We start from the raw sequence: 25,492 nt of genomic DNA, 5'->3' as shown, positions 1-25,492 counted from the left end.
TGTAGAGTAACTGTTCTGGGTTGTTGTCTGAGGAGATGGTTGTTGGCTCGTTTATCTAAGCAAAACGGTACTGAATATTTTATTACATTCTAACAATGCTTGCTGTAATTATCCCCCTCTTCTTAAGTATCTTTTATATTTTAGATAATATTCCTTAATTATTCATTTATTAACTGAATAAAGGGTCACAGTTGTCATAAGCTTTTGGCTGTAATGCTTTTCAATTATTTATATTGATTTAATACAGTATCAAATTAGCTACACCCACTTTAACTATTCTGAGTGTTCCATTCCAGCAATTCTCATGAGTGGTCATCTTTTTTACTCTTCCTTTAATGACATGAAATTCAGGGATCTTCTGTCTGCTTCTGGTGAGTCTCCAGCTGGAAATGAAAGCAGTCACCAGTCTCCAATTTTCCTTTCTTGGGCACTGCTGTAATGTGCTATTGCCTCATTCTATTTAACTACTAGAAGCAAGATTACAAATGCAATAGCCCTCAGCTTGGAGAATCCCAAACTTAGGGATACCTGTCTAACTTCAGGTCTCTCACATGGCAGTATTATACGCTGGATATTTGTTGGAAAAGCAAGGAAAATAATTCCTTTATGCAAACACCCAAGCCTTGAGCATGAAGCATGTGTCTTCCTTGTTACTAATAGCTGTTTTACTTCTTGTGATGTAGAGATTCACATCTGCAAGGGACAAAATTAAGCTATATAGACAATCTAAGGTCTGAAGTTATGACTGCCTTTAAATCCTTAATTTGTACTGAAACAGCTATGTGTTTAATTTCTAATTAATTTTCTCTAAAATGAGAAAGCAATGGCAAAAATCTATTGCTCTGCATTTCCTCCCAAACCAGCACCCAGGCTACAACCAAGTTCCACATACCTCTGTGTTTTGACTAAGAAAACAAATAATAATTGGTAGAGGGCTGCCATTCAGTGCATTTGCCATGTAGAGGGGACAGTTTGTCAGGGACTATCTGAGAGACAGTGAGCAATTCTGGATTGTCTTTCTAGTCCCTATAGCTTTAATTGACCTGATGTATGTGACTTAAGAAGTAGATCAGGTGCAGAAAATCATTGTAGCATTATAGAAGAGAAAGCAAGTATAGCAGATCTATAATCCATAGTGTATTTAAAGCTACTGACTGCATCTGTAAGGTGGTGTACTAGTATATCCTCTAGTATATAGAAATTTTTGTCAAAAGCAAGGACTGTGAAATGGATAACATTACAAACATCACCAACTGACTGAGCTGAGGCCTAAAATTCTTAGAGCTCCCTAGACTAGATTCTAAGGTCACCCTTGTGTTTCAGGTATAAAGTCATGGACAGAGCTGCATGCTGGGGGAAGACCTGAACACAGTGTTCACCATCCTTGCTTTTGGTGAGGAATGAAGCCCAGGCACCTGGACTGTGGGGAGCTGTGGAGATAGAATGGATCTAAAGGTCCCTTGATCTGGATAGATAGGGACTGGATTGTGTGGGGTCACCCTGAAGTAGACATCTGCATTGAATTCATCCTCCTCCATAACTGCAAGCCAGAATGACTTTGTCCTGTTGCTTTTTTTTTTTTTTTTTTTCTGCCATCCAGACCTGTAGGGATCCTGGGGATGGGCATGCTCAGACGTTTTACAGCCAGTTGTGCCAAACACGTGTAAGTTGTGGTTTTGTGAAATTTAGCACATTGACCACAACTAACTGAAATTTGATAGGCTACAAAAGGCATATGCCTGGCACTATTCTAGGGCAGACTTGGGGTATCTGCTCTTTAGATGTGAGGGAGTTAGAGCTTTGTAGCTGTGCTAGCTTAAGCAGTTTTCCCTAACCTTTCTTCTGATATGTGACAGGAGCATTTGTGCAGTCCCTATATGTGGAAATGCAACTTTAATTTTGAAGTAGTGACATAAAGCAGATAATTTTGCCCCTTAAGTATGTGTCTGTTGCAATTTTTAAAGGGCTGTTAACTGCCTTTTAATGGGAAACAAACACAGCTAATTTGCTTCCTGCTTACTTTGTAGCACTTCTTTATTAGCTGATATACATATGCGACCACAGGGGTATTTAGGGTGTCTTGAGCTGCTTTGCAACCCCAAGAGACCTTTGTTTTAGCTTTGTCAGTTTTGCACATCTCATAGTGCTGTGTGAACTGTGCACAGTGCTCTTTTGAATGTCGGGCTAGGAGGTACACATGCTTTACCTGGGGAGCTTGGACAGTTTCAGGTAGCAGTGGGCATTGGAGGAGGTGTGGAATATTTGTGTGGTATGTAAGGGTGTTTCTATCCTGAAAATCGTTTGAGTTGGAGGTAAGATGGTGCTGCTGCTTTTGCAGGAAGCTCCCTACATTGGAGAGAGTTAGAGCTGCTCAAAGGTAAGGGCTATTTTTCTTTCGAGTTTGTGATCTTGATTTGGTAGGTTTGAGTGAAGTAAGTGAAGGCTGGGAGCTGAAGTAAGTGAAGGCTGCATGCTGCATCCAAACTGGTTAGGGAAGGAAGAGGATTATGAATAACCTACAGGGACTTAAAAGTTGAGTTTTATGACTTGAATCTCTAGATGAAGTATCTTTAGTTTGTGTGGGAACTGTAAGAAACACTCTAGGACCTGTGGCAAAAGATTTGAACAGCAAGTTGAGTTTCATTTTTACAAACCAGCTTTAGCCTTGGAGCTGTTGAGGTGCAGCTGTAGAGGAACAGCTGGGTGGTGGTCTGACTGGATCTGCAGGATTATGGATTCCCATGGCTGTTGTTTCATAGCTCGTATCTTTTGAATTATGAAAGCTCCAGACCAATTCTGTCTGTGATGTCAACCTTGAACTTCCCTGACATCTTTTTAATCCAGTCATCTGCCTGTCTCTGTGCTGTAGTTTAGCCTGATGGAGTGCAGAACTACATTCTAGGGAAGTGCCATGGAAACGCCTAGACATCATCATTAAGACATGAGCTGGGGGAGGAAGAGCTGGGCTCACACTCTCATCTGTACAAATATATGCACACACAAATGTGGACACACACACACATTTGGGCAGAAGAAAGCTCCCCAGTCCTAGGAGGGAGTTGAGCCCACTTGGATCACTTTCTCCCACTTGAACTCAGGATTATCTGAATGCTTGCTTTACCTTGTCTCTTTTATGTACGTTGACTGCTAGTCTTCAGCTGTGGTCTTCAGCAGCCTGCTCCTGTCTCCTTCCTCATCCTTTCACTGCCACTGTTAAATTATGCTTTTACAATGTCTCCTTCCCCCCTCCCCCGTAAAATTATCCCTTTGTGATATTGCCTTCCAATCAAAAAGAAGCAAGACATCGTGTCTACTGCTTTGCTTTTATGTTAATTCCCTTTCCTTCAGCTTTGTCCTAGGACCGTGAGTGTTTAAGCGCAGGGCCCATTCCTATACTGCGTGTCTTCCGTGTTTCTGTAACACAGGCAACAACCAAGGAATATTTTGTTACTGTCCTAATGATGTTACAGGCTAATTCTGGAATACTTGTCTTGTATTGGTTTGGTTTTTTAGTTGTTTGTTTGGTTTTTCTTGGAAGGGTAACATGAGGGCCAAATTTACTGGAAACCAAAGTGTTAAGATTACAAATCTGTCTGAAGGCAGCATGGGCCTGCTGCTTGTCCTGTTAGTATTGCATGTAGGTGGTTTTGTTTATACAACTCTGCTCAGGATGTTTGAGAATATAAAGGAGAATAAATAGGTTTACTTTTTGGCTGTTGTATTATCACATATTTTTCAGTCATTTACCTGAGTTTTAGTCATTACTCATAAATTAATTTTGTTAAATTTGCACATATTTAACAACACAACCTATGTTGTTTGCTGACAGATCCTAGCCTTTCCTGCTCAGAAATTTAGAATCTCAGGTGATTTTGCTCTGCAAACTCCAGCTAGAAAATCTACAGCAGGCATAAAGATCTGTCTTACTCTCATCCTTTTGCTGTAACACTTGATCAGAGAATTCATCAAGGCAGAAGAAATCATCAACCCTCTTTAATTTACTATGGCTTTCAGTTTCTAATGGATGAAAAAACATCATAAAAAATCAGATTGACTTTTTCCCTCCAGATTTTTTATGACACTTAAGATTTGGTTGCCATCCTAAAATTAACCTTATGTCCAGAAACAGGGTGATACCAGCTTGCAGTTGATGTGCTTTAGATAAATGTATTTGTATTATACTTGCCTAGAATAGCGCGAAAATTTTGTTCTTCTGAAAACTTCTAAATGCAATAATTGTATGAATCTAGTTGTTGTTCCTAAACTAGTTCACTGGTCAGCTGTTAAATCCTAGACACATGGAACCTTACTGTTGTGAAACTTTTATACTTTTGTGGACTTATCTTTTGAGTCTGGCTTTCAGGTCAGCAGGGAATTTTGTTAACTGCTCTGCTGAGATTCTTTAACTACTGTGTGACCTTATTTAAAAGGGTGAGGAAGTGTAATAATATTTGAAAAACAGATCCCAACCACAATAATATCACAGGGCCAACTTCTGGTTCTGAAAAGAGCCTTGAGATCAGAGGGGTAACTACTTAATGGGATCAGACTAAGATGAAACACTCATACCTGGTGAAGTAACTGTGTCTTGAGTTGGCACTCAAGTCTGTCTGAGATGGTGGAATTGTGATCTGGGCTTTGAGTTAAAAGAGGAGAGTCCTCACACTGTTCTGGGTGCGTGATGCTTCTGCAGCACTTTTAATTTCTAATAAACCATAAGGTGAAAAGGAACTTTAGCCACTTCTTTGTTCAAAAAGAAGGAAATGAAAGAAAAAAAGAAGCTGAATACTGCACAATTAGAGCAACAGTTTTCCAAGGGAATGGTGTTTGCTAGGTGTTAAGCAAAGTGACACTCCATGAAGGCAACAAGAAGGGAAGGTATTTCTGCATTTTTGAGGAAAATATGGCTTTTTGGGATACTGCCAGTTTTTAATGAGAACCAGAATGCTAGAGTCTACATGGGCCATTATTTACGATGGTCTTTGTGGCAGGCACTTGGAGAATAATGTGAATGCGAACGTAACTTCCTCACAGTTCTGAGGAACATATTATAACTCAGCCAGAAGAGGTTTAGTGAGATTATTCCATTTCTTGATATGGCTGAGCTCCAGGCAAATGTGTGAAGGAGGGGAGCTTTAGCACCATCTGGAATGCACAAAAGCCTTCACTGCTGGCTGCCACCTTGAAACACTTACTGATAGAGAGATTTTTCTAAACCTGTTAAGCGCTTTCTTAGTTTATTAAGCTTTTTCCACGGTATAAAGTCTAACAAGGTGTCCATGGATCAGTGAAAGAATAGAATGTCTTTCAAGTGGAATTGTGTAGTGAAGTCATCTTCTAAATGCAGAGAGCTGCAAAGGGGTAAACATTTCTCAAATATGATGAGCTACATCAGAAACGGAGTTTGCAAAATTACTTGTGGTAAGAGACTGTGAGTACTCCTTTAAGAAATTTCACTTTCTTTATTGTAGATTGTGACTTGGCTTTCATTGTTAAACACTTTGGTTTGTTTTTACTCAGTATTTTTTTTTCCTTAAGAAAAAACGCACAGAATTTAACTCCTGTCAGTGAAGAAAAGAAAGAAAACCCCAAAAAGTGTGTGTGTTCCTGCTGCTTATCAAGATTTCCATAGCTGGAATATGTGCTGCCAGTGCCAGATGGCACAGTTTCTTAGAGAAGAACTAGCTCTTGCTTAGTAGTAATACAGACAAACAATACCAAATTAGCATAAGCAAATGTCAGTGAGTTAACATAAAGCCTGTGTTATTTCTGCCTTTTCTTCTTTTCCTAGGCCATGGGTGTTGAGAGTGACCAGGAGATTGTACAGATGATTGGCACAGAGGAACATGTGATGGCTGCATTTGCTCCTAGTCTGGAAGAATGCCAAAAAGCTCAGATTTTTACACAGATGCAGGTGTGTCCTTTCACATGGCCAGAGACCATAAAAATCAATGTAGTGGGTATTGACCACTTTGCTGTGTCAGCAATGGACATAGACTTTCTGTTTTAAGATTTGTTTTGGGGATTTATTTCAAGCTGAGGCTTTTTAAAGGGTCATGACTTGTCAGACATGAGACTTGGCTCTCATAACCTAACTGAAGAAGAAAAAAAATCAAAGTCAAGCAATGCTTTGTTTTCAGAAGCCCAGGGTTGTGTTTTAATGGCATAACCCTGTATATAAAAAGTAGCAATGTCCATAAAATGAGGGGGGTTTGTTGAAGACTTTTAAAAAGGGAATTGCATGCCCCATTTTGCTGAAGCCCTGTGATGTGGCTATGACCATTTCATCATGAGTAGATGTTCTTCTGTTTTCATCTCCTGTATGAAGTCTGCATAGCAGCTACCCTGCGTCCTGCTAAAGACTCAGTAGAATTCTCTTAGCTCATGCACCTTTTTTAGTTAGCCAGGCTGTGGGCCATTTTACTGGGAGCAAATGGGTATATATTAATCTGCTAGAAGAAGCTTTTGGAGATTAATCTTATTTCTGCTATTTCATTGTAAACTTTGTCAAATCATTCCATGTGTGATGTTTAGTGTTTTAAAGTGAACATCTTTCTGGTTTTCATCTTTGGGGGCTTTTGAGGGTTCCAGTTAGCTTGAAGAGCTCCTAATTCAGTCTCAGATGATTAAGTGAGCTGGAGCAACACAGAGGAATGTGAAGTATTCAGAAAGTTAGAAAAACAGAAATACAGAAGTTATTCTCTGCAAGAAATGTCAAATGAAGTTAATAGAGAGATAGCTTTTTGTGGAAGAGTGTAACAGATGGAAAGGATAATCTGTCATTTAGTGGAGAGGGTGATTCTTTCACATAGCTTCATGACTTCCAGGCAGGAACTTCCTGTGTGGGCTTGGATAGCTTCTTGACTCATCTAACTAGGAATTCTACAGATTGATTGACAACTGGTAGGAAAGTAAGAATCCACTGCAAGGCACTCCTGGAGACAGACATGGATGCCACACAGTAGCTTTTGGGGATATTAAACAGTGAGGTTTAATGGTTTAGTATCTGAATGGAATTTAGCAAGTACACAAAAGAACTGAAGGTGAAAAGTCTAATTAAATAAACTGGATATCTTTGGAATTTATAGAATCCTTTTTTCTATATCTCTGCCATATCCTTTCTTTTAGTATTATAGTAATCATGAATTTCCACTACTTTCCATTCCAGATGTTACCAACCTGTGACAAACATGTTGTATACATCATCAAATGTGTCAATTTTCCGGAATTTTTTTTGTTAGTTAAATTTTGTTTGTAAGTTAGTATCGCTTACATCTTTGTTATTTTGCAGCTTGTTTGATGTTTGTGTCATCCATTGGTGGTGAGATGGTGCTGGTTGAGGAATACACACATAATGTGTGTGTGTGTATTTGTATAGGTTAAAATTCTAATGCTAACTCAGGTTAATTCCCCCCTTCACAGGCATTGAAGTACATTGGAAACAAAGTACGAAGGCAAAGGATGTGGGGAGGCCCAAAGAAAACAAAGATGGAAGAAGCCCGAGAGCTGCTGGCATCAACCATTCTGACCCATGTGCTCGTATGTAATGTTCTGGGGGTTTTTTAAACAAGAGTAAGCTTGTATGGTTATTTATGGTGCGAGCTTTGTTGGCAGGGAAAAATGCCTTTGATGGCTTAGTAGCTGAGATAAAGTAAATCATCCTCAAAATAAAGGGGAAGACTTGGATTGAGTCAAAAGAAATCTCTGTGAAATGCTGTACCACTGAACTAATCAAACCATGCACTTTTTTCTACACGGCTAGGCAGTATCAGGTGTGAATTCAGGACTTTCATCTTTCATGACCTATATCTTTATTCTGATTTACTTTCATTTGCTATCTGTTTCAAAGTCACTAACGTTTATTTTTTGCATTTTTAAAGAAAGTAAAGTGCTGAAATCCCTTTTGTAACTCAGTCAGCCTGGATTACCAGTGGGTTTGTCTGAATAAGAACTAAGGAGCTGATCCTGAAGCATTGATATGTTTTTGTTTTATTTAGTTTTTTTGGATTTTTTACAGGTGAAGGAATTCAATTTTCGTGCCAAGTGCATATACACAGCAGTGATGGTACGCAGAGTAATTTTGGCTCAAGGAGAAAATAAAGTAGATGACAGAGACTATTATGGAAATAAACGTTTGGAGCTGGCAGGGCAGGTGAGTTTTTACTTCAGAGCCAAGTGTTTCAGGGTTTTGTTACTGTCTCCTATTAAAAGATGCTGAATAAGGAATAAAGCGTATCCCTGTCTTCTCAACTGAAGTGTTCTCCCTCTCATTTTATTTTTGTTGGCTTTTCCGTGTTGACTCATAGATCTGTTTTCATGACTGAGACTAATACATTTTATCTTCACTTCTGCATTGCCTCTTTATACCAGATGAAAGGACAGAGCAGTGCAAATAGAGAATCAGTCCTGGTTGTGGCATAACACTGCTAGTGTCGAGAAGGCAGCAGTAAGAGCTATCCCCCAGTGTTCCCCTCTAAACAGCTGGGTAAGGGAATAAACTGGGGCAAAGGAGGTGCCTGCATGTCATGTCCAGGCTGTCCCACTGTGGAGAACCCAGCTTGTGTACCAGCTCACGAACAGCCACTCAAGCCTCCTGTAATTTGGTGCCCATAAGATTGCTCGTTTGCTGTCAGCTGCCTCTCTGGCCTCTAGGGTGGCATGAATTAACAAAATATTCAAAGTTAACTTGAGCAGCTAATAAAAGTGGATTTTGTGGAGTTCTCTGCTTGCAGAATTTTGGCACTGGAGGCAGCAGCAGTATCCAAGGACTGCAAAGGAGGGAATGGTTTGAGGTGTCTGGCATTGTTGTTTTGCAGAGAGGGTGGCAGTTCACAGTTGTTGGCCAAACTGCATTCTCCTAATGCTGGAGGAGTTTACCTGTCAGGTAAAGGAACTGCTTAGCTAATGTGGCATGGATTTTTCCTTGCCATGTGTGCTTATTTGGTTAAACAGTTGATATTAGGATTGGACTTCTTTGCTGTGCTAAATAGTAATGCAAGTTGGAGTTTTAGTAATTGGTATCACTTGTGGTTATTGATCATGCATCAGAAATTCAGACAAGTACACAAAATGCACTGGATTGCAGAAACTGCATCTCTGCTGCCCACAGCATTTGTGTTGGGATTTCTGTTTCTGCACACATAACAATATTCCATTTTGTTCCTATCCAGTGAAAATTCTCATTTTATTACACTTTTTAAGATGTGTGCTTGCATATTGTCTCATACTCCTCCTTTCCACCCTACCCTCTATGTCCACATGTGAACACATACACATAGTGCAAATATTTTAGAGTAAAAACCACATGCTTTGCTTCATAGTTTTCTGAAGAAACTAAGATGGCAGTCTTGAACACATTCAAAGCACAAATGCAATGAAAAAACTTAACTTTTTAGGATAAGAAAATTCTTTCTTGAAATTAATGTCTTTACTGTTCATCAAATTTTTGCACCAGTGCTGAAGCAGAATGTGTTTCTGAAGTGTAAGGAGTAGTAAATGGACATTAGTGCAACATTTCGGTGGAATAAATATTTTAAGCTGTGATATGTTTCTTGGGTTTCTGCTGTAACTGCTGGAGCTCAGTATGATTGTAATCAGTATATTAGCTGTTGCTTTGTCAGCAGATTGTTGTTATTTAACTGGATCGAAGGAGTAGTTTGTTTTTTCCTAATACTTCTAGAAGCAGAAAGTAGAGCAGGTAAAGAATTTTCTACAAGCTGTAAGAAAAAGGCCTCTGCTCACACAGATGTTAACAACCAAAGTTGTTTTAAATTATGTGGGGAAAGTTTTTAAATGTAGAGGATCATCGCAACAAAGCCAATGCATATTTTTTTCTACATCAAGAAGACCTGTGCAGGGATGGGGGGGTGGGGGAGGTTAACGCTTGATTAAGAGTAGTTCTTTCTCTCTTGTGGTATTTTAAATGCTCATTTCAAGCTGAGTGGTTTAATTTCCCTCCGCTGTTTTTTTTTGGTGAAATACTAATTTTATTGGATTGCAGACTAAACTGTGTAGAGTTTTGCCAGTTTCTAGATGTTTGTGTTTCGCTAAAGTTTGTGTGGATAAAATGGTTGTTGGTGGTTTGTTTTGGTTTTTTTTATGCCAGCATCATGTTCCTGGAATAAAAATCCTGTTGATTTAAAATCTGAATAAATTAAAAAAAAAGAAAAGATTCCCATGTGAGGAGAAAAACACAGCGGTCTAAACAGTGTAAAGACATAAATGGCATTGTGTTTATAAAAATGTGTGAAAACAATAGCTGCTAATTTCACACCCCATGGGACAAGAGAGTACGAAATGTGCTTTAGCTTTAGATAACAGGGTTGTATCCACTAGCCAAGCTGGTTTACAGAGCTTTCTCTTAGTCTGCCTGCCACTAGAGGCTCAGTAGGCCAGGTGCCAGCTGAGGTGTTAGCAAAACCTACCGATTTCAGGCTTAATCTTTTCACCTACCTTTTCTCTTCCCTTAATGTGTTCATTATTTGCTAAGCATGACTCTGTTCTTTGTCCTCTTTTTTTTTTCCTTTTTTTTTTTTTTTTTTTTTTTTTTTGTTTCTAATGCAGCTTGCTTTGTATGGGTGAGATATGGAACAGCACCAAAATCCGGCACCCTGGAAAGCAAGGGATTTCTATCCTGTGACAAAAGAATACCGCCTTGACTTCAGAGATTGCCTAATCCCAGCTGTTCTGATAATATAATTAAGGCTGCCTAATGTCTTTAATTTTGCAACCAGTTTGTGTGAAAGGGAGAATTTGGCACTCTAAAGGCTTAAACGCTAAATAGCAATCTCAAGGCGCCTAATTAGAATTCTCTGACATTAAGCTAATTGCTGAAACTGTATTTCAGCAGCTTAACTTCTTTATTAATTTTTCTTAGGATTTTCAATGAAAATCAATTGGTGAGCTGTCAGAATTTTTTTCCTTACATATAATTTGCTCTTTAGTGCTCCTCTCTGAAGAAGGCTGAAAGGCCCTGGACTAACTACAAAATCCATTGAATATTATCAGTGGCATTCCATCCTTTTTCTTTAATCTCTTGCTCTTGACCTAAATAATGTGGTTATTGTGAAATTCTTCTTTGCCAGATAGTCCCAGCTCTTAGAGAGGCTGTGAGTGAAATTAGCAAAGTATGAGGCTTTCCAGACTGGCAGGTAGTAACAAGTTGGTGTACTTGGGGTGTAACTGACTTTGTTTGTTAGAGAAGAGGAAAGGTGGTGTGGCTTTATAATCCCCATGATATAAGGAATTATGAGATTCTTGCAGTTTTTTGATCAAGAAATCAAATATGAAAACAAGTTCTGAGTAATTTTTTAAAGTGTTTAGTTAAATGTTTAAATCCTGCTCAAACCTGTTTAGATCAAGTGTTTACTGTAGTTAGTTTCAAGAGTTTAGTTCTTATTTAACAAGTCTATCAGCCATCTTAAAATGACACATTTCCTCCTCTTACTTTTTCCCTACTTCTGAAACTCTTTCCTCATAATCTTATTTTTGGAAACTCCAGTGCATTCTCCTTCCTAATACAATGCTTAATAAAAGTTGCTTTTATTTCTGGTGGAAGTCTAATTTAAATTAACTGTGATATCGTAGGTGAGTGGATTTCTTGTGACAGTGGTGAGAGAGTATGATTTTGGAACTGTTGATGGTATTACAAACATCAGGAAGGAAAAGAGGCTCTACAGCACCTTCCTCTCATTCCAAGGTCGGGTCTAAAAAACCTGTCTGTCCAGAATGGCAATAGGATTCCACGTCTGTCAAGGGTTAGCATGCTCTGTGTGTTGTCACCAGCTTTACAGTGTCATTTGCCAAATGCTTTGGTCAGCCCAGCTGGAGCATGTAGGTGGAGAAAAGGAAATGAAAGCTAGTGGCCCATCCTAGGGAGAGAAGAGTGAGCGTGGTTTACTTTCTTGTTTCCAGAAGGTAAAGAAAGTTGGGGACTATGTCTCATGGAGACAGGTAAAATACAGTTTAATTCTGCATATACAGAAATTGTATGGTACAAATTACTCCAGAACGTCCTAGCTTGTGGTGGATGAGCACACAGCTTGTTTTCTACGCTGACTGCTTTGTACACTGGGAACTACCATTCCTGGCACTGATAGCAGCTGCACTTTTTGTTCTTCTGACACTTGGGGCAGTTGCAGACTCAGGTCCCAGGACAGGAATGCCAGGCTTTAGAGTTTACACTGATTGCTTGCAAAGCTGATTGTTGTGAACACTTAAAATGTATCATGAGGTGCAGATTTAAATGTTTTGAAAACTATTACTGATGCAAGGAGAGGCTGAACAAACTGCAGAAACAAAGCAGATTAGAGAGCAAAAAAAAATCAGATCACAACACCTTTTCCTTTTATGGCTATTTTAAGAAGTAATTAATATACAGGAAATAATTATGTTAAAATGTCACACTTTTGAATGGTTCTGTTGCTGGGTTCATTTTGGGTTCATTGTTTGGGGTTTTTTTCATATTCACCTGAGATATGTAGCTTTATTGCGTAAACTGTAGGCTTTTTGGGTTGTTGGTTTGTATTGCAGTTTCCAGACAGTAGCAGTTCTAGAAGACAGTGACAGATGTTGAACATTCACAGGTGAACTCTCTGTGGGTGTAATGTTTTCCACAGATTGTGATTGGCAGATCAATCACAGGATAAAAGTGTGTATGAGTAAGGAAGCTGCCTATGAAACCTGAGATATGTGTTAGAGTAAAAACCACTCTTGCCTGCAGATCTTGTGTGTAATTCAGGGTTGTACATTTAGGGTATTAAATCTTTAAAAGAGTTTATAACTTCAGGGAGGAAGTAAATCAGCTGGGTTGTAATGTAGCAGATTAGGGAAAATAGTTGGATAGCATAGAGAAGTATGGCTGTGCTAAAATATTGTGAAGGAAAGATTAAAACGAAGCAAAAGGAGATAAGTGCATAAACTTAGACCATTCTAGTTAATTTCTATTAAAAGTTCTCTAATACTGTAACAAGGCAAAAAAACTTGTGGTTTTATCATTTGTGAATTATCATTTGTGAATTATCATTTGTGAAACAGAAAAGTTACATTTTAACTGACAAGTAGTCTCTTTCTTCATTTCCTAGACTTGAAGAAGTATAATTTTTCCCTTTACCATTTTGTATTTCCAGCTTCTTTCTCTTCTGTTTGAAGATCTGTTCAAAAAATTTAACTCTGAACTGAAAAAGATTGCTGACCAGGTGATCCCCAAGCAGCGTGCAGCTCAGTTTGATGTTGTGAAGCACATGCGGCAGGACCAGATCACCAACGGCATGGTCAATGCCATCTCCACAGTAAGTACTTCTGCTCTCATTTTAGGATGCAGAGCTTTTCCACCATAGTGAATGATGGAAAGGTGTACATTTATTTTTGCTGGATCTTCTGGTTTTGGTTTGAAAAGCAGACCTATTTAATGTTTTTTATAGATTAAAATTGGAAAACTCTGTCGGGGCAGGGCGTTTGGAATTCACTGAAGAATCACTAATCATCAAGCATCTTTTATTTCAAACTGATGTTTTACTTTTTGAGAAAGAATGGTAGAAACAGGCACATTTAAAATAGTGCTCATGGTTGTATTTATCCAGCTGACTGTCTTCTAGGTTCTGCTTGACTATGTGGTTTTTTATTATCTGGATTTAGCTGGGGTCAGGCTACATCATTTGTATAAAAGATGAAAAACAGCAGGAAAACATCATGAGCAGGAGGAAAAAAAAATTCCCTCAACCTCAATTTTGAGCTCTTTGAGGGCAGTGCCTTTTTATTTTGAAGTTGATGAAATGAACAAATTTGCAGCGTAGAAGTTCATGCTTCTCTGTTAATGGTACTGATCTGTTTAACAGGGAAATCTGTGGAATGCCATAATATTAAAAAACTCTGATAATTACCCTTTAAATATTTGTCTTGGTTGGATTTTAGCCTGTTTCTGTCTTCTCCTGGAGCAGATACTTTCCTTCATGCCAGTGGACAAGAACAACAATAGCTACTAACTTTGTCTTTCACCTCAGACATCTGCAAGAGCAATTTGTGAGATTGCTCCTGAAATCCCGCTAGTAGCTTGTAAAAGACTTTGAAATGCATGATTTTTAAAAGAAATTAGATTAGACTTAAGTATTTTAGGAACTGGTAAAAATTGTGGAACTTAATTTTTAGTCTTTGGTGCTCTTGAGAGGGCTTTTCTGCCTAGCATGAAACTGAGGTTTTTCTTTGGTTCTTGTAAACAAATTAATTCCACATATTGCATCCAAAACCACCAACAGTCTGTAACTTACAAATCCCAGTGTTAAAGCTTATCACTGTTTAATTTTATGAGTGCCCCAAATGTAGTTAAATCTCCACAGTGCACATAACCAAAACAATTGACAGATTTGTTTCTCTAAATGCTAGTGCTTTCCTCTAGCTTGTGCCAGTTTTTCCATTTGGACTGACAGAGATAAATCTGCAAATATTATTCAGTCCATATTCAGTAAAGTCTTCGTTCTTCCTGTGTCTTTGGACTTTTTTTTACTGCCGCATAAGCAGTTAAACACCATCTGCTCTTAAGCATTGAAAAATAATTTCTCAGGAACAATGCCCAGTGCACACCATTCAAGAGATTAAGCAAATACCATAAAAATGATTCTTGGAAATGACAATCTCCAATCTCACCAGAATGCTTCAATGATAGTCTCAAAGAGCATGAAATAACTGAGCAGATTCATAATACACCAGTAGCATGCAAAAGAATTCATAGCCCTACTGCATCATCTGTACAGTGGTGCTCAGTGATGTTTGCTACAGCTCCTCCCTTACCCTGGTAAACCCCAGAAGAGAAGGTAGGGCAGGCAGTAGTGCCACAAGCCTGATGGACATTTCAGTATCTGAAGAATCACCTGATGCCACTGAGGGGGCAACTTCCCAATCATAAGAGTTCTCAAGGGGGTGGTCTCACAACTGCCCTGACCTCTTTGGATTTTCTTTTCTTGTGGTCAAATTTTGAAGGATCCACTCCATCCCTTTCAAAGCACAAAGAATATTTTGTATGTCTTCAGGCAGCATTTTTACTTCCCCTTTTTCCCACTCTTTTTGTTTTAGACTCTCTGGGCAGCAAAGGAGAAACCACATACTTACTTAGCCTACAGATGCAATACTTTCTGGTGGGAAGAAAAACTACTGATTTATTGTATTCTTCCACTTACACTCCCATAACTCCCAGTCTTTACAGAATGAAATGGTCAGTGAGTGAGCCCTTCCCAAAGATGCTGAACAAATTAACAGGTTTGACTGACTTGCCATTGGGCATGGTGTGTTCCCACTTGCTATTAGAAGCTTGAGATATTTGATAGTCTTCAGTGGAAGCAAATAACAAAACCATTCATATGGATGGTGTTTTCTTCCTGTTGATCACTGAATGGGATTGTGCTGTTAAAAGTGGAAATAAAAAAGCCAAGCAAATCACCCTCAGGGTTTTGGTGCAGTACAGCAAGCAAGCTTCAAGTTATTTGTTAAAATTGGTGAGCTGAGTTTGCCAAAAAGGGTTCAAGAATTAGCAGAAGGCAATCCTTGGGAAAATGTTATCTTTGGACTGAACAGTAACATGGTGCCTGCAGTAATTAGTATTTCAGATAGAAACTTGCTGTATCCACTGACTCAGGTGCTGAGAACTGGATATGGAATAAATGTCACAAAGGCAAAAATTTTAGCACTAAATTTCAAGATTGCAGTAGAGTTTATTAAATCTGCTTGCATGGAAGCATATTTGTGTCCTAGACCATGCTCTGAGCTCCTCTGTTCTCGTGATTAAAACCAGAAGTGAGAGTGCCTGTGACAGTCCTGAAGCACAAAACCTCTGAGATGTTCATGGATCTTGCATTTCATATTTGATGTAATCCAAACAGAAGCTGGGAGGACCTACTCCTCCCCCATACACACACTCTCTTCTCAGGGAAGACACATCAGTGAGTCTTTTTCCTCTGGATTACAAAAACAAAAGGCTTCAAAAAAGTACAGCGGGCTTTGATGTCATACTTCTCCAGCATAAATGTCTGTGTTTCCTACAAAAGTAACAGATCATGGAAAAGGCAAAACTGAAAGCTTGTGGGATCTATTGTAAAAGTGTTATATCACTCGAAAGACTTTTTCTTTCTTAAATACTAAAAAAATCAATAAAAACCAAAATAATTTAATTTAGGTAAATTTGAGTATTGATTTACCTGCGAGGGACAGATGAAAAAGACTATTTGTGTGATGGAATATGTAATAGCAAAAGTATCCTTTCATCTGAAAGAGCAGTCCTTTTCAACTTCTCTTTAATACAGATATGCTATAACTAGGACTTTTTAGGCAGATAGGTAGTTAGAAATTTGATTTATGTAAATGGACAACATTTGATTTGCAAAACTCCTCAGATACCATTCTGTCTACACTCTGGAAAAAGCCAAGACAAGGATGAAGTGCACAGATTCTTTTGAAACAATAATTTTATTCTGCAGGGAAATTGGTCTCTAAAGAGATTCAAGATGGACCGCCAAGGCGTGACACAAGTCTTGTCCCGCTTGTCTTACATATCTGCTCTGGGAATGATGACCAGGATCTCTTCTCAGTTTGAAAAGACAAGGAAAGTGAGTGGTCCTCGATCGCTACAGCCATCTCAGTGGGGGATGCTCTGCCCTTCTGACACTCCTGAAGGAGAGGTGAGTGATTTCTATTTTGCTTTCTGTGTTTCTTGTCCTGACAAATGGAGACACTATTTAACTTGAAGCAGGTGGTCCTTCATTAGATGAATAATTCTGATGAGGAGGTTTCTGCAGAGATAAATTATCCTCAGCCTGGTAACAACTTCTTACATCCTACCTGTTTGCATCCTGGTCCTTCTTACTACATTGTCTTTTTTTCTCCTGCATAGACTGTCTGGAAACAGTTCTGAAACCATTTGGCTATATGAGAATGACATGAACAGGTTCCATTTTTGCAGTGGAACTATTTGTTCTCTTTTGGTGAGAGCAGAAGGAGAGGAGTCCTAAACACCTCTCTCCTTGTTCTGTAATAAACGTTCTGTTTTCAAGTTGCAGCATCAACTTGCAGTGTTTCTGAAACATGTACCAATATTTCTTTAGCCATCAACTTGAGGAAGAAAACCATCTTTATACATATTGCAATCAAGGAATTGATTCTGACAGTCTTGTTTTGTTTGGCTTTCCTTTTCTTTCTCTTTTTTTTTGACTAGAGGATACTCTGGGGGGAGGAATTCTGAACTTTCTGAATAAGTCAATATAAGCTTGTCTTACTAGGCAGCTGAAATAAAGTTACACTGTATAAGATACTTTTTCATTTTAAAATGTTAATGTTTGTGCTAGAACATGTAGGATACATGGAAAATTGATCAACGGACTGATCTTGTATTTCCATTATGTTGCTGACTAGCAGACAAGAGAAACATAGGGTTATACATGTTTAACTTAAAATCTGTTTCAGTGCCTATATTTTTTATTAGCTTGTAAATGCTAAAACATTACATTTCAGTGTGATATAGAAAATTCTACCTTTTTTCCTCCAAAATTTCAGGGTAATTAATTTAATTTCTTTCACTTTGTCATATTTTTGGTTTTGTCAATCATAAATACAGTTTGGGGAGAAAAATGCAAATATGGTATTAACACATAGAAAGAGAAGGGATAAAATTAGTGGGTTTTGGTTTTGTTTTTTTCCTAGGCCTGTGGTTTAGTTAAAAACCTTGCCCTCATGACTCACATAACTACGGATATGGAAGATGGCCCAATTATTAAATTAGCCAGTAATCTTGGAGTTGAAGATGTCAACTTGCTCTGTGGTGAAGAACTTTCATACCCAAACGTGTTCCTGGTTTTTCTTAATGGTATGTTACTTTTCGGCAGTCTGGACTCGGATTTGTTGCTGATGGAGAGTTAGGCTTCAGAAACCCTGCAGTAGTTCTTGGATCAGAGTCAACAGCAGATGCTGTTTTCCACGTGTAAATAATTTCCTCTGTAAATATTTTGATAGGGTTAGGCAAAGTAGATGGGCCAGATGATGGCACTTAGTTTCATGAAGTTGGGTCTTCAGAACTCTGACTGCAGATGTGTGTAGCTGGGAAATTGAAGCTTTCTCAAATTTCAGCCCTGTTTTTAAGCCCACTTGCATAAATAGGGACAAAAATACATACATTTAACTTGGGTTTGTTGGTTTGTTTGTTTTTTAGATATTGGCCAAAGGAGGTGCCATTCGTAAAGTACTTTTAGAAGAAAATAACTTCAATTTGTAATATGTAATATTGTAATAAATTTACAAATTCAGATCTTCCTTTACAGAAAGCATTTCGTTTTCTGTACTCTTTATATATAGTCGTGCATTTTAAAGAGTCTTTAAAAACAGAAAGGAAACATCAGAATATTATTTATGAAGTTTAGCAATGCTATTCTCTTTAAAAATACCTTTGAAGGGGCATCTTACTTTGTGTGTGGTAAGAAAAATTAGACCATGGAAAACAGGCCTGTCTTATTAAAGGGATGATTTAGTGCACGTGCTTTGCGTCTGCACATTCATATGTCTTTTACAATTGATTTTCTAGCATTTCTAAAACAACAGGTACTATCAGATTTCAAAATACTGACATTTTTAAAACTATGGCTATGATTTCAAAATAGCCTTTTGTCAGTAACATCTATTTCCAGGGACTAGTGTGTAATGTCTGCCACCATGAGTAAGGTCTCCATTTACCCTTGAATTAAACAGCAGTTGTTCTTCAACCCTGCCTTTTCCTGGTAACATAAAAGCAACACTTGACCAAACTGCATCCCTTTGCTCTGCTTTTCTGTAGCAGTGTGTTAAAGATAAGGTTCAGTGAAACCACATGTACTGTCTTCTGTCTTGAGGTCCTGAGGGGAGTGCAGAGCCAAAATATTGGACTCTTCCTTGACAAGCTCAGTTTGGAGTGCAGAACAAGAGTCTGTAGCCAAATGTAGATGAACTAGTACTAAGTGGGACAAGCCAAGTTACTGTTCAATCCACTGGTTTATGGGTTTAATCCATAAAAAATTCAAACTTGTGGATAGCTGGCTTGATCCTTGTTTAAACTTATGACTTAACATAGATAATATGTTAAATACAAATTCTTTAAGCAGTAAAGACCCTTCTGCTGTCTTATAAACTCCCTAAACTATCATCCTTTGTCTTCTCCTTTAAAGTTTTTAAAATGTGAGCATAGATGTTTATTTCATGTATTAAGATTACTTTGGTCAGGTGACTCTTCAAATGAATTTTACTCTCTTGTTTGCTCATCATGCATCAGAATATTTAAGTATGAGCTGAAGTGCCCTGCTAAGATAGCTGAGTTGAGCTAAGTACCTAAAAGAGAAGTTCTAGTGCTGTTGTGAGTGATCCCATACATCAAAATATCAGGACTTTAAAATTTCTGACAAGGCAGCAGGGCCATTCCTTGGTCAGTTCTTGGAAACCTTGAATCAGTTTCAGTACAGGTGAAATTGCAGACTTGAGAGTTGTTAACTTGTGCACCAACTGATTAATGGGCAGCTGAGCAGAAACATACTTGAAGAAAGCTGAAAGAACCACACCATTTGGTTTCTCAGGCTGTTTGGAAGCGTGCAGGAAGATGACTTGTGAAATTCTAACAATTTTGAATTGAGAGGAAAAAAGAGCTGGTTCTTATTCATGTTAGAGAAGGGGGATTTTACAACAACTCTATTTACAAGAAGCAGAAGTACTTCTATGCATGCCACACGTGATCAGAATTTGTAAATAGTTTTGGATGTGCAAAGGATGCACCAGGTATTTATTCTCTCTCTGACCAGGTAACATCCTTGGTGTCATACGTGATCACCAGAAATTAGTCAACACCTTTCGGATCTTGCGTCGAGCGGGTTATATTAACGAATTCGTTTCCATCTCTACAAATCTGTCTGACAGATGTGTCTACATTTCCTCTGATGGAGGGAGATTGTGCAGGTAAACTTCTCATCAGAATTACTTCACTACTGAACTGGCTATAAATTTCTGTGCAGTGGGCTAGACTTTCACAGGAACAGATTTAAGCAAATTCAGTAAGACTTGAGCATCTCTTTTCTCCTTAAATAGCCCTCATTCAAAATAGGCAGAGGTTGGAAGAGACTGAATGGGTTAATGAATATATATGTATTTTAGCAATGACTGGCTGTGTGCGTATTCTGTGTTCACTTCAACAAAGCAGCAATCACTACTACTGGTGGCATTCTACTTTGTTCATTAATTGAATCTCAGAGCATGTTGAATGCAGTTTGAGGCATGTCAGAGGCTCCAAAATAGTAAATGCACAAACCATCAATTAATCATACCTAGTCAGGAGATCCTGAGTAGAGCCATATTTAGTGGCAGAGAAATCAATCTTCCAGTCAGGGCTAATATGTGTAGTTTGGGAGATGGCAGCAAAGCTTCCCATTTTTAAAATAAAAGCAAGGGAAATCATGTGGATTTGCAAGGCTTTACCAAGTTTGCTTTGTGGCACCCCTCACCCTGCAATTGTTCAGATATCCCTATTAACCATTTAAAAGTGCTTATTAGTCTTCTAACAGTTATTTAGACTTCAGCAGGGACTCCACAAGTACCTTGTAGCTATTTGCTTCTCTTTATCAAAGCAACTTGTCCAAATAGCAACAGCCCTTGACGTTGCCTTCTTGCATGCCATCCTTTGTGTCAGTGGTTTTGTGTGGTAGGGAAGCCTTCAGTGATCCATGTGTTATTGAAATTTATGGATTCATCAGAGATCACCCACAGTAAATGCCTGTACTTTACAGCATGTAGGCAATTGCAAAATGCAACCGTGCATGTGGACACTTGAGCACGAACTGTGAACCCAGTGTTCTGTAAAAACCACAGTACTAAATGCTGTTCTTAGCTCTGTAGTTTGGGAAATCTCAAATCTTTTAAAGCCATCATCAAAATCTGTAGACTTGCAAAATTTTAGTTGAATGATTTAAAGGGGGAAAAATGGCTTTTACCTCAAAATTGAAGTCTTGATTTTTCTGATACACATTTTAATTATATCAAACTAAGGTCTGAATAGTTGCTGATTTTATTTATGTGGTTTTATCAGTTAAAGGCCAATAAATTTTAAGAACAGTTTATAGAATGGTTATGCATAGGCAGGGTTCTTAGTGTAAGAATAAATTAGGTTGCCTGCCTTAGTATTTGCTGTGACCATCTTTTTTTTTTTTTTTTATTTCAGGCCTTACATAATTGTCAAGAAACAAAAACCTGCAGTTACAAACAAGCATATGGAAGAACTGGCTCAGGGCTACAGGTACACAATTCAAGTAGGCCATATTCATCTTCACCAAGTAAATACTGTGTGGAGATAACTTCAGTCAGTCAATATTTCACAGTCTTGGGGATAGCTAATTAGAGAGTCTGCTCTCCATATAAATTCATAGCCTTTGTACTGGAGATTTTCTGTTTAAAGTCAAATTAAGGCTGGTGTTCTTGTTTTGTTACTGCTGTGAGATTTGGTGAGTATACAGAATAAATGCATCTCATAGCCTCATCCTTCTGCAAGTGGAACGTTTGAGGCAGTATCATCCTCCTGACTGAAAAATCAAGCACCTCACAGGAGTATCAACTTAACCACCCTAAACTGGGCACATTCAGAGTTTTTGAAAGTCCTTGTAAATTCTTAGTTAACATATTTTTTTAAAAAACCACACTAGTACAAAGGCATTTAAATTTAGGTCTAATTAAATTCCACAAATCACAAAAACATATGTGATTATCCTTGTATTTGCCTACACTGACAACAGTGATGAGTGCATATGGGAAGATTTTTTGTAGTTGTTCACATAAGTAACAATCATCTGTCAGAATGGGCAACAGGATTAATTAAAAAACCACATTTTTCTTCAATATGTAATATGCACAGAACTCTACATGTAGAAGTATTTATCTGGTTTAGCTTTACATATTACATTCCTTTAATATATGTACTAAGTATTTTATATTTGCAGAAATACATGGTCAGTACTTCTAGTGTAATTTTTAATTTATCTATAGGAATTTTGAAGACTTCTTGCATGAAGGCCTCGTCGAATATTTGGATGTGAATGAAGAAAATGACTGTAACATTGCCTTGTATGAAAATACAATCAATAAGTAAGTATGCATTCAGTAACTGGTACAGGAAAAACTTTCATAGGGTAACTCTCTGAAATGCAAACATATAAATAATGTTACTGTTTTCACATGTACACACTGCTCCCTTGCTAGTGGTTGAAACTACTCCAGGTGAAAGCTAAAGAGAGAAATCTGTCTGCACACATCCTAAATTATCCATGGGAAGTTACAAAAAATGGTTCAGATTTTCAGAGAGCTGTTTCTGCTACTAACTCTCAAAATTATTAAATACTTAAAGTTATATCCTTTCTTTCTCTGGATGTGGCTGTTTGTTCTGAGCATTGGGCTGCTCATCATAAATAATCTTATCCAATAGGTATCCAGGAGGCAAATGGTTTCACATGTTATTTGATTATTTTAGCATATCATGGTTGTTTGGAAATTTCTTTTCTGGCCATAAAGAGACCCTAGACACCCACCTTACAGAAAGTGGAGTGCTGGAATGAGGCCTTCCCTTTGACTTTTGGATGTACAATAGACCCCAGTAAAAATGTCAGCATCATTCTGTGTATTCTTTAGCACACATCTTAAAACCATTTTTGATATGTGATTTTAATTCAGAGAGATTTCCAGATCTGTTATGTTTCCTACATATTTGAAGCACCTGCTGCAATTTTTTTTTTACTCTTGTCTTCTGACTGCGATTAAAGAGTCCATGTTAAAGGAAGGATTCTTTTAAATTTTTAAGTCCTCCTATCTTTTTAGTTGTTTTTAATGTTTCTCTGACAATATCCTGTAAACTGAAGCCTGAATATGAAATGCTGTTATCTCTGTGAATGTTTGATCAGTAGATTTACCCAGAAAATTCTTTTTCTAAATAATCTGTCCTGGTCAAGTACTCCTGCAAGCTAATAGAAATACATCATTGATTTCAGTGGAGCTGGGTGAGCTCTTCAATTATCTTGAACCTTTCCTAAATGTAATGCATTAACTCTGCTAATTAAATTGCATTGGTCCTACCCAGGCTTTTGAAGACTTTATCACTTTAAGAGATTACTCTTGCATGCTCTTGACTGAGTTCTGTATACATGAGCAAAGAAGAGCACACACAATTGCTGTGATTTGTGCCAAAATTAAATAACTTCCACAAAGCACCAGAGCTGAAAATTTAAGTTACAGGACAACTGACTCAGCTAGAAAGGTTAATGGGAATGTATCACATGAAGTCATTGTTTTAGTCTAAAAGTGGAGGAGAAAGTGAACTTCCAGTGGACCAGTGTGAGGAAAGGACTCCTCAGCAACTCCCAGGAAGTTCAGAAGATTCTTGAATCGTCCATCAATTGTTTTGAGTTTGATTTCAATGCTAACAGTGTCTAACTGTGCCATAAGTATCTGAGCTTGCATCATATGAGCACATTGCTCCTTGTGTTTGATAATGATACTCCCTGCATCCTGAATAGCTGAGTTGAGTACCCCCTTTCCCCAGATGATCATCTTGCATTTTAAATGGTGTGACCATGTTGGTACAGCTTGTTCTGCTAATGCCACTGATACAACCCACTATCTGAAGTATCTCAGTAGCATTCCTGCTATTGTAATATAGGCTTCTTTTAGCTACAGTATCCTCTCTTTATCTTTCCAATCCAATTAGAGGGGTTTTCTTTGGAGTATTTGATTTTAATGTGTTCAGTGTCTTCCTTACACATTTGTAAATCTGCTTTTCGAGCTCCTGTGGTTGCCTTTCCTTTCATGGGCCTGGTTCTGGCAGTGGCATTTTTGACCTGCAGAAATTGAACTGCCCGGTAAAATTTGAATGTCTCCTATTAGCTCTCTGGAATACTTCATAAGGTAGTAGGGATCATCTTTGGTTGAAATAGGATTGACCTCACTGGAAGAAGGTATCTGTTGAATACCCTATATGCAAATGTGTATCTATTTCCATGCACTTGTACCCTCTGACGAAATTTGCAAACTTCACTATCAGTAAGTGTCAAGCTTCTGGTTTTATTGTTTGAAAAGTGTCACCAGTTCTGCAGAATGGAGAAGCAGTCTCTGCTTCCAGTTTGCTACTGGCTCTTGAGACCATTTTGCAATTACTTGATGGCAGTTTGGATTCTCCCATTAGTATTTTCTTATGATAGGCTTTAGATAACATAGCTGCTTTTTATCAGTTGGAGAAAAAACAGTGGCTGTCCTCTGGCCAGCAGGAGATTTTTAGGTAGTTCAGGTGTATTTGTGATTTATAAAGATTTCTAGGACTGATAGATAGTTTCATTGGCTTAATCCTCAGGATTTCCAGGTCAGTTTTTTTCAGCTTTCAGATTTCATTATTCTTCCAGTAGTACATGTATTGTTTATCTATAAAGTTACTGCTGGCACTTGTCTTCAGTCTCTGTGTGCTTGTGGGTAATTCCTTAGCCTTTTTTAGCTTACAGTGCTTGGCTGTCTTTTGAGTGTTGCCATAATAAAGACTTCTCTGTCACTTCCTTGGCAAGATCCTGAATTTAAGTAATCAAATTAATTTATTTAAATAATTAAAGTCTTCCAAAAGACTTCCAAGAGAAGTCAAACACTAAAGGTGAGATATTGAGAATGCATTTGGTTTAGGTGTTTGGAAGAAGCAATGTATGCATAAGGTCTCTGTAATAAATCCAGGACATGAAAGATAGACTTTGAACAGGTTTAGTTATAATCATCTGTATTTTGTAATTCCCCACTTCCTAATTACTTATCTTGATTTAAATTAGTATCTGCTCCAGCCAAGCCTTATTGTACACTTCATTCTTAGTTATTAGTCTCTCCACTTGCATCCCAATGCATGCTATGATTTGTCTTCGTTGAGCATAGACTTTCCCTTCTGAAGATCATGCCAGATGATAGAACAAATTGTCTCTCTGTCTTTACTCCTTTTCTCTGTCTTTTTACTTCTCATCAGTACTGTCTTTTAACAACATAATCACTTCCAAAATATTTGCAGAGCTTTCAAATAGTGTTGTATTATGTACTATGGCAGTGGATCAGGTTTGGAGGCAGATGTTTTCTCCTTAACTGATACAGCTGACCTTGGAAAACTAAACCAGTTTTTTAAATACCTGAATCTGTTGTGCCCTTCCTTCTTCCATCTCCCCAGTGGATTTCTGGATCTCTGAGATTGGTAATTTGATGTGGAGGGCTCTCATTACATGAGAAGACATTCCTTAAGGCATTTTGGGTCTTACTGTATTAACTGATGTTTTATTGTTTTACTGCGCTCCCTCAGGTTGTCATTATCTGGAGGCTTTTCCTCCCTTATGGAATTTCATAAACCCTTATTTATTTCTCCTTCATTTCATTTCATGTGGAAACACTTATAACCAAAACAAAGTTGTTGGGTTTTTATAATAAAAATAAAAATCCTGTAGTGAATCTG

General features: G+C 38.0%; 1 protein-coding gene across 2 annotated transcripts in view; it reads left to right on the top strand.

Moving 5' to 3' along the window:
- The window catches only part of POLR3B (RNA polymerase III subunit B), a 71,392-nt gene that overhangs the window by 11,303 nt on the left and 34,597 nt on the right, over positions 1–25,492 (top strand). For both annotated transcript variants that reach the window (XM_041416722.1, XM_041416723.1), the window contains 9 exons: positions 5,792–5,914; positions 7,423–7,539; positions 8,018–8,152; positions 13,128–13,289; positions 16,464–16,664; positions 17,683–17,845; positions 19,797–19,950; positions 21,206–21,280; positions 22,024–22,122. In XM_041416722.1, coding sequence (XP_041272656.1) covers positions 5,792–5,914; positions 7,423–7,539; positions 8,018–8,152; positions 13,128–13,289; positions 16,464–16,664; positions 17,683–17,845; positions 19,797–19,950; positions 21,206–21,280; positions 22,024–22,122 — 1,229 coding nt within the window. The remainder of the gene's footprint in view (positions 1–5,791; positions 5,915–7,422; positions 7,540–8,017; positions 8,153–13,127; positions 13,290–16,463; positions 16,665–17,682; positions 17,846–19,796; positions 19,951–21,205; positions 21,281–22,023; positions 22,123–25,492) is intronic.

This window comes from Onychostruthus taczanowskii, unplaced genomic scaffold (assembly GCF_017590055.1).
Source record: "Onychostruthus taczanowskii isolate IOZ18803 unplaced genomic scaffold, ASM1759005v1 scaffold53, whole genome shotgun sequence".
Taxonomy (NCBI): Eukaryota; Metazoa; Chordata; class Aves; order Passeriformes; family Passeridae; genus Onychostruthus; species Onychostruthus taczanowskii.
This window is presented reverse-complemented; position numbering and strand designations above follow the sequence as displayed.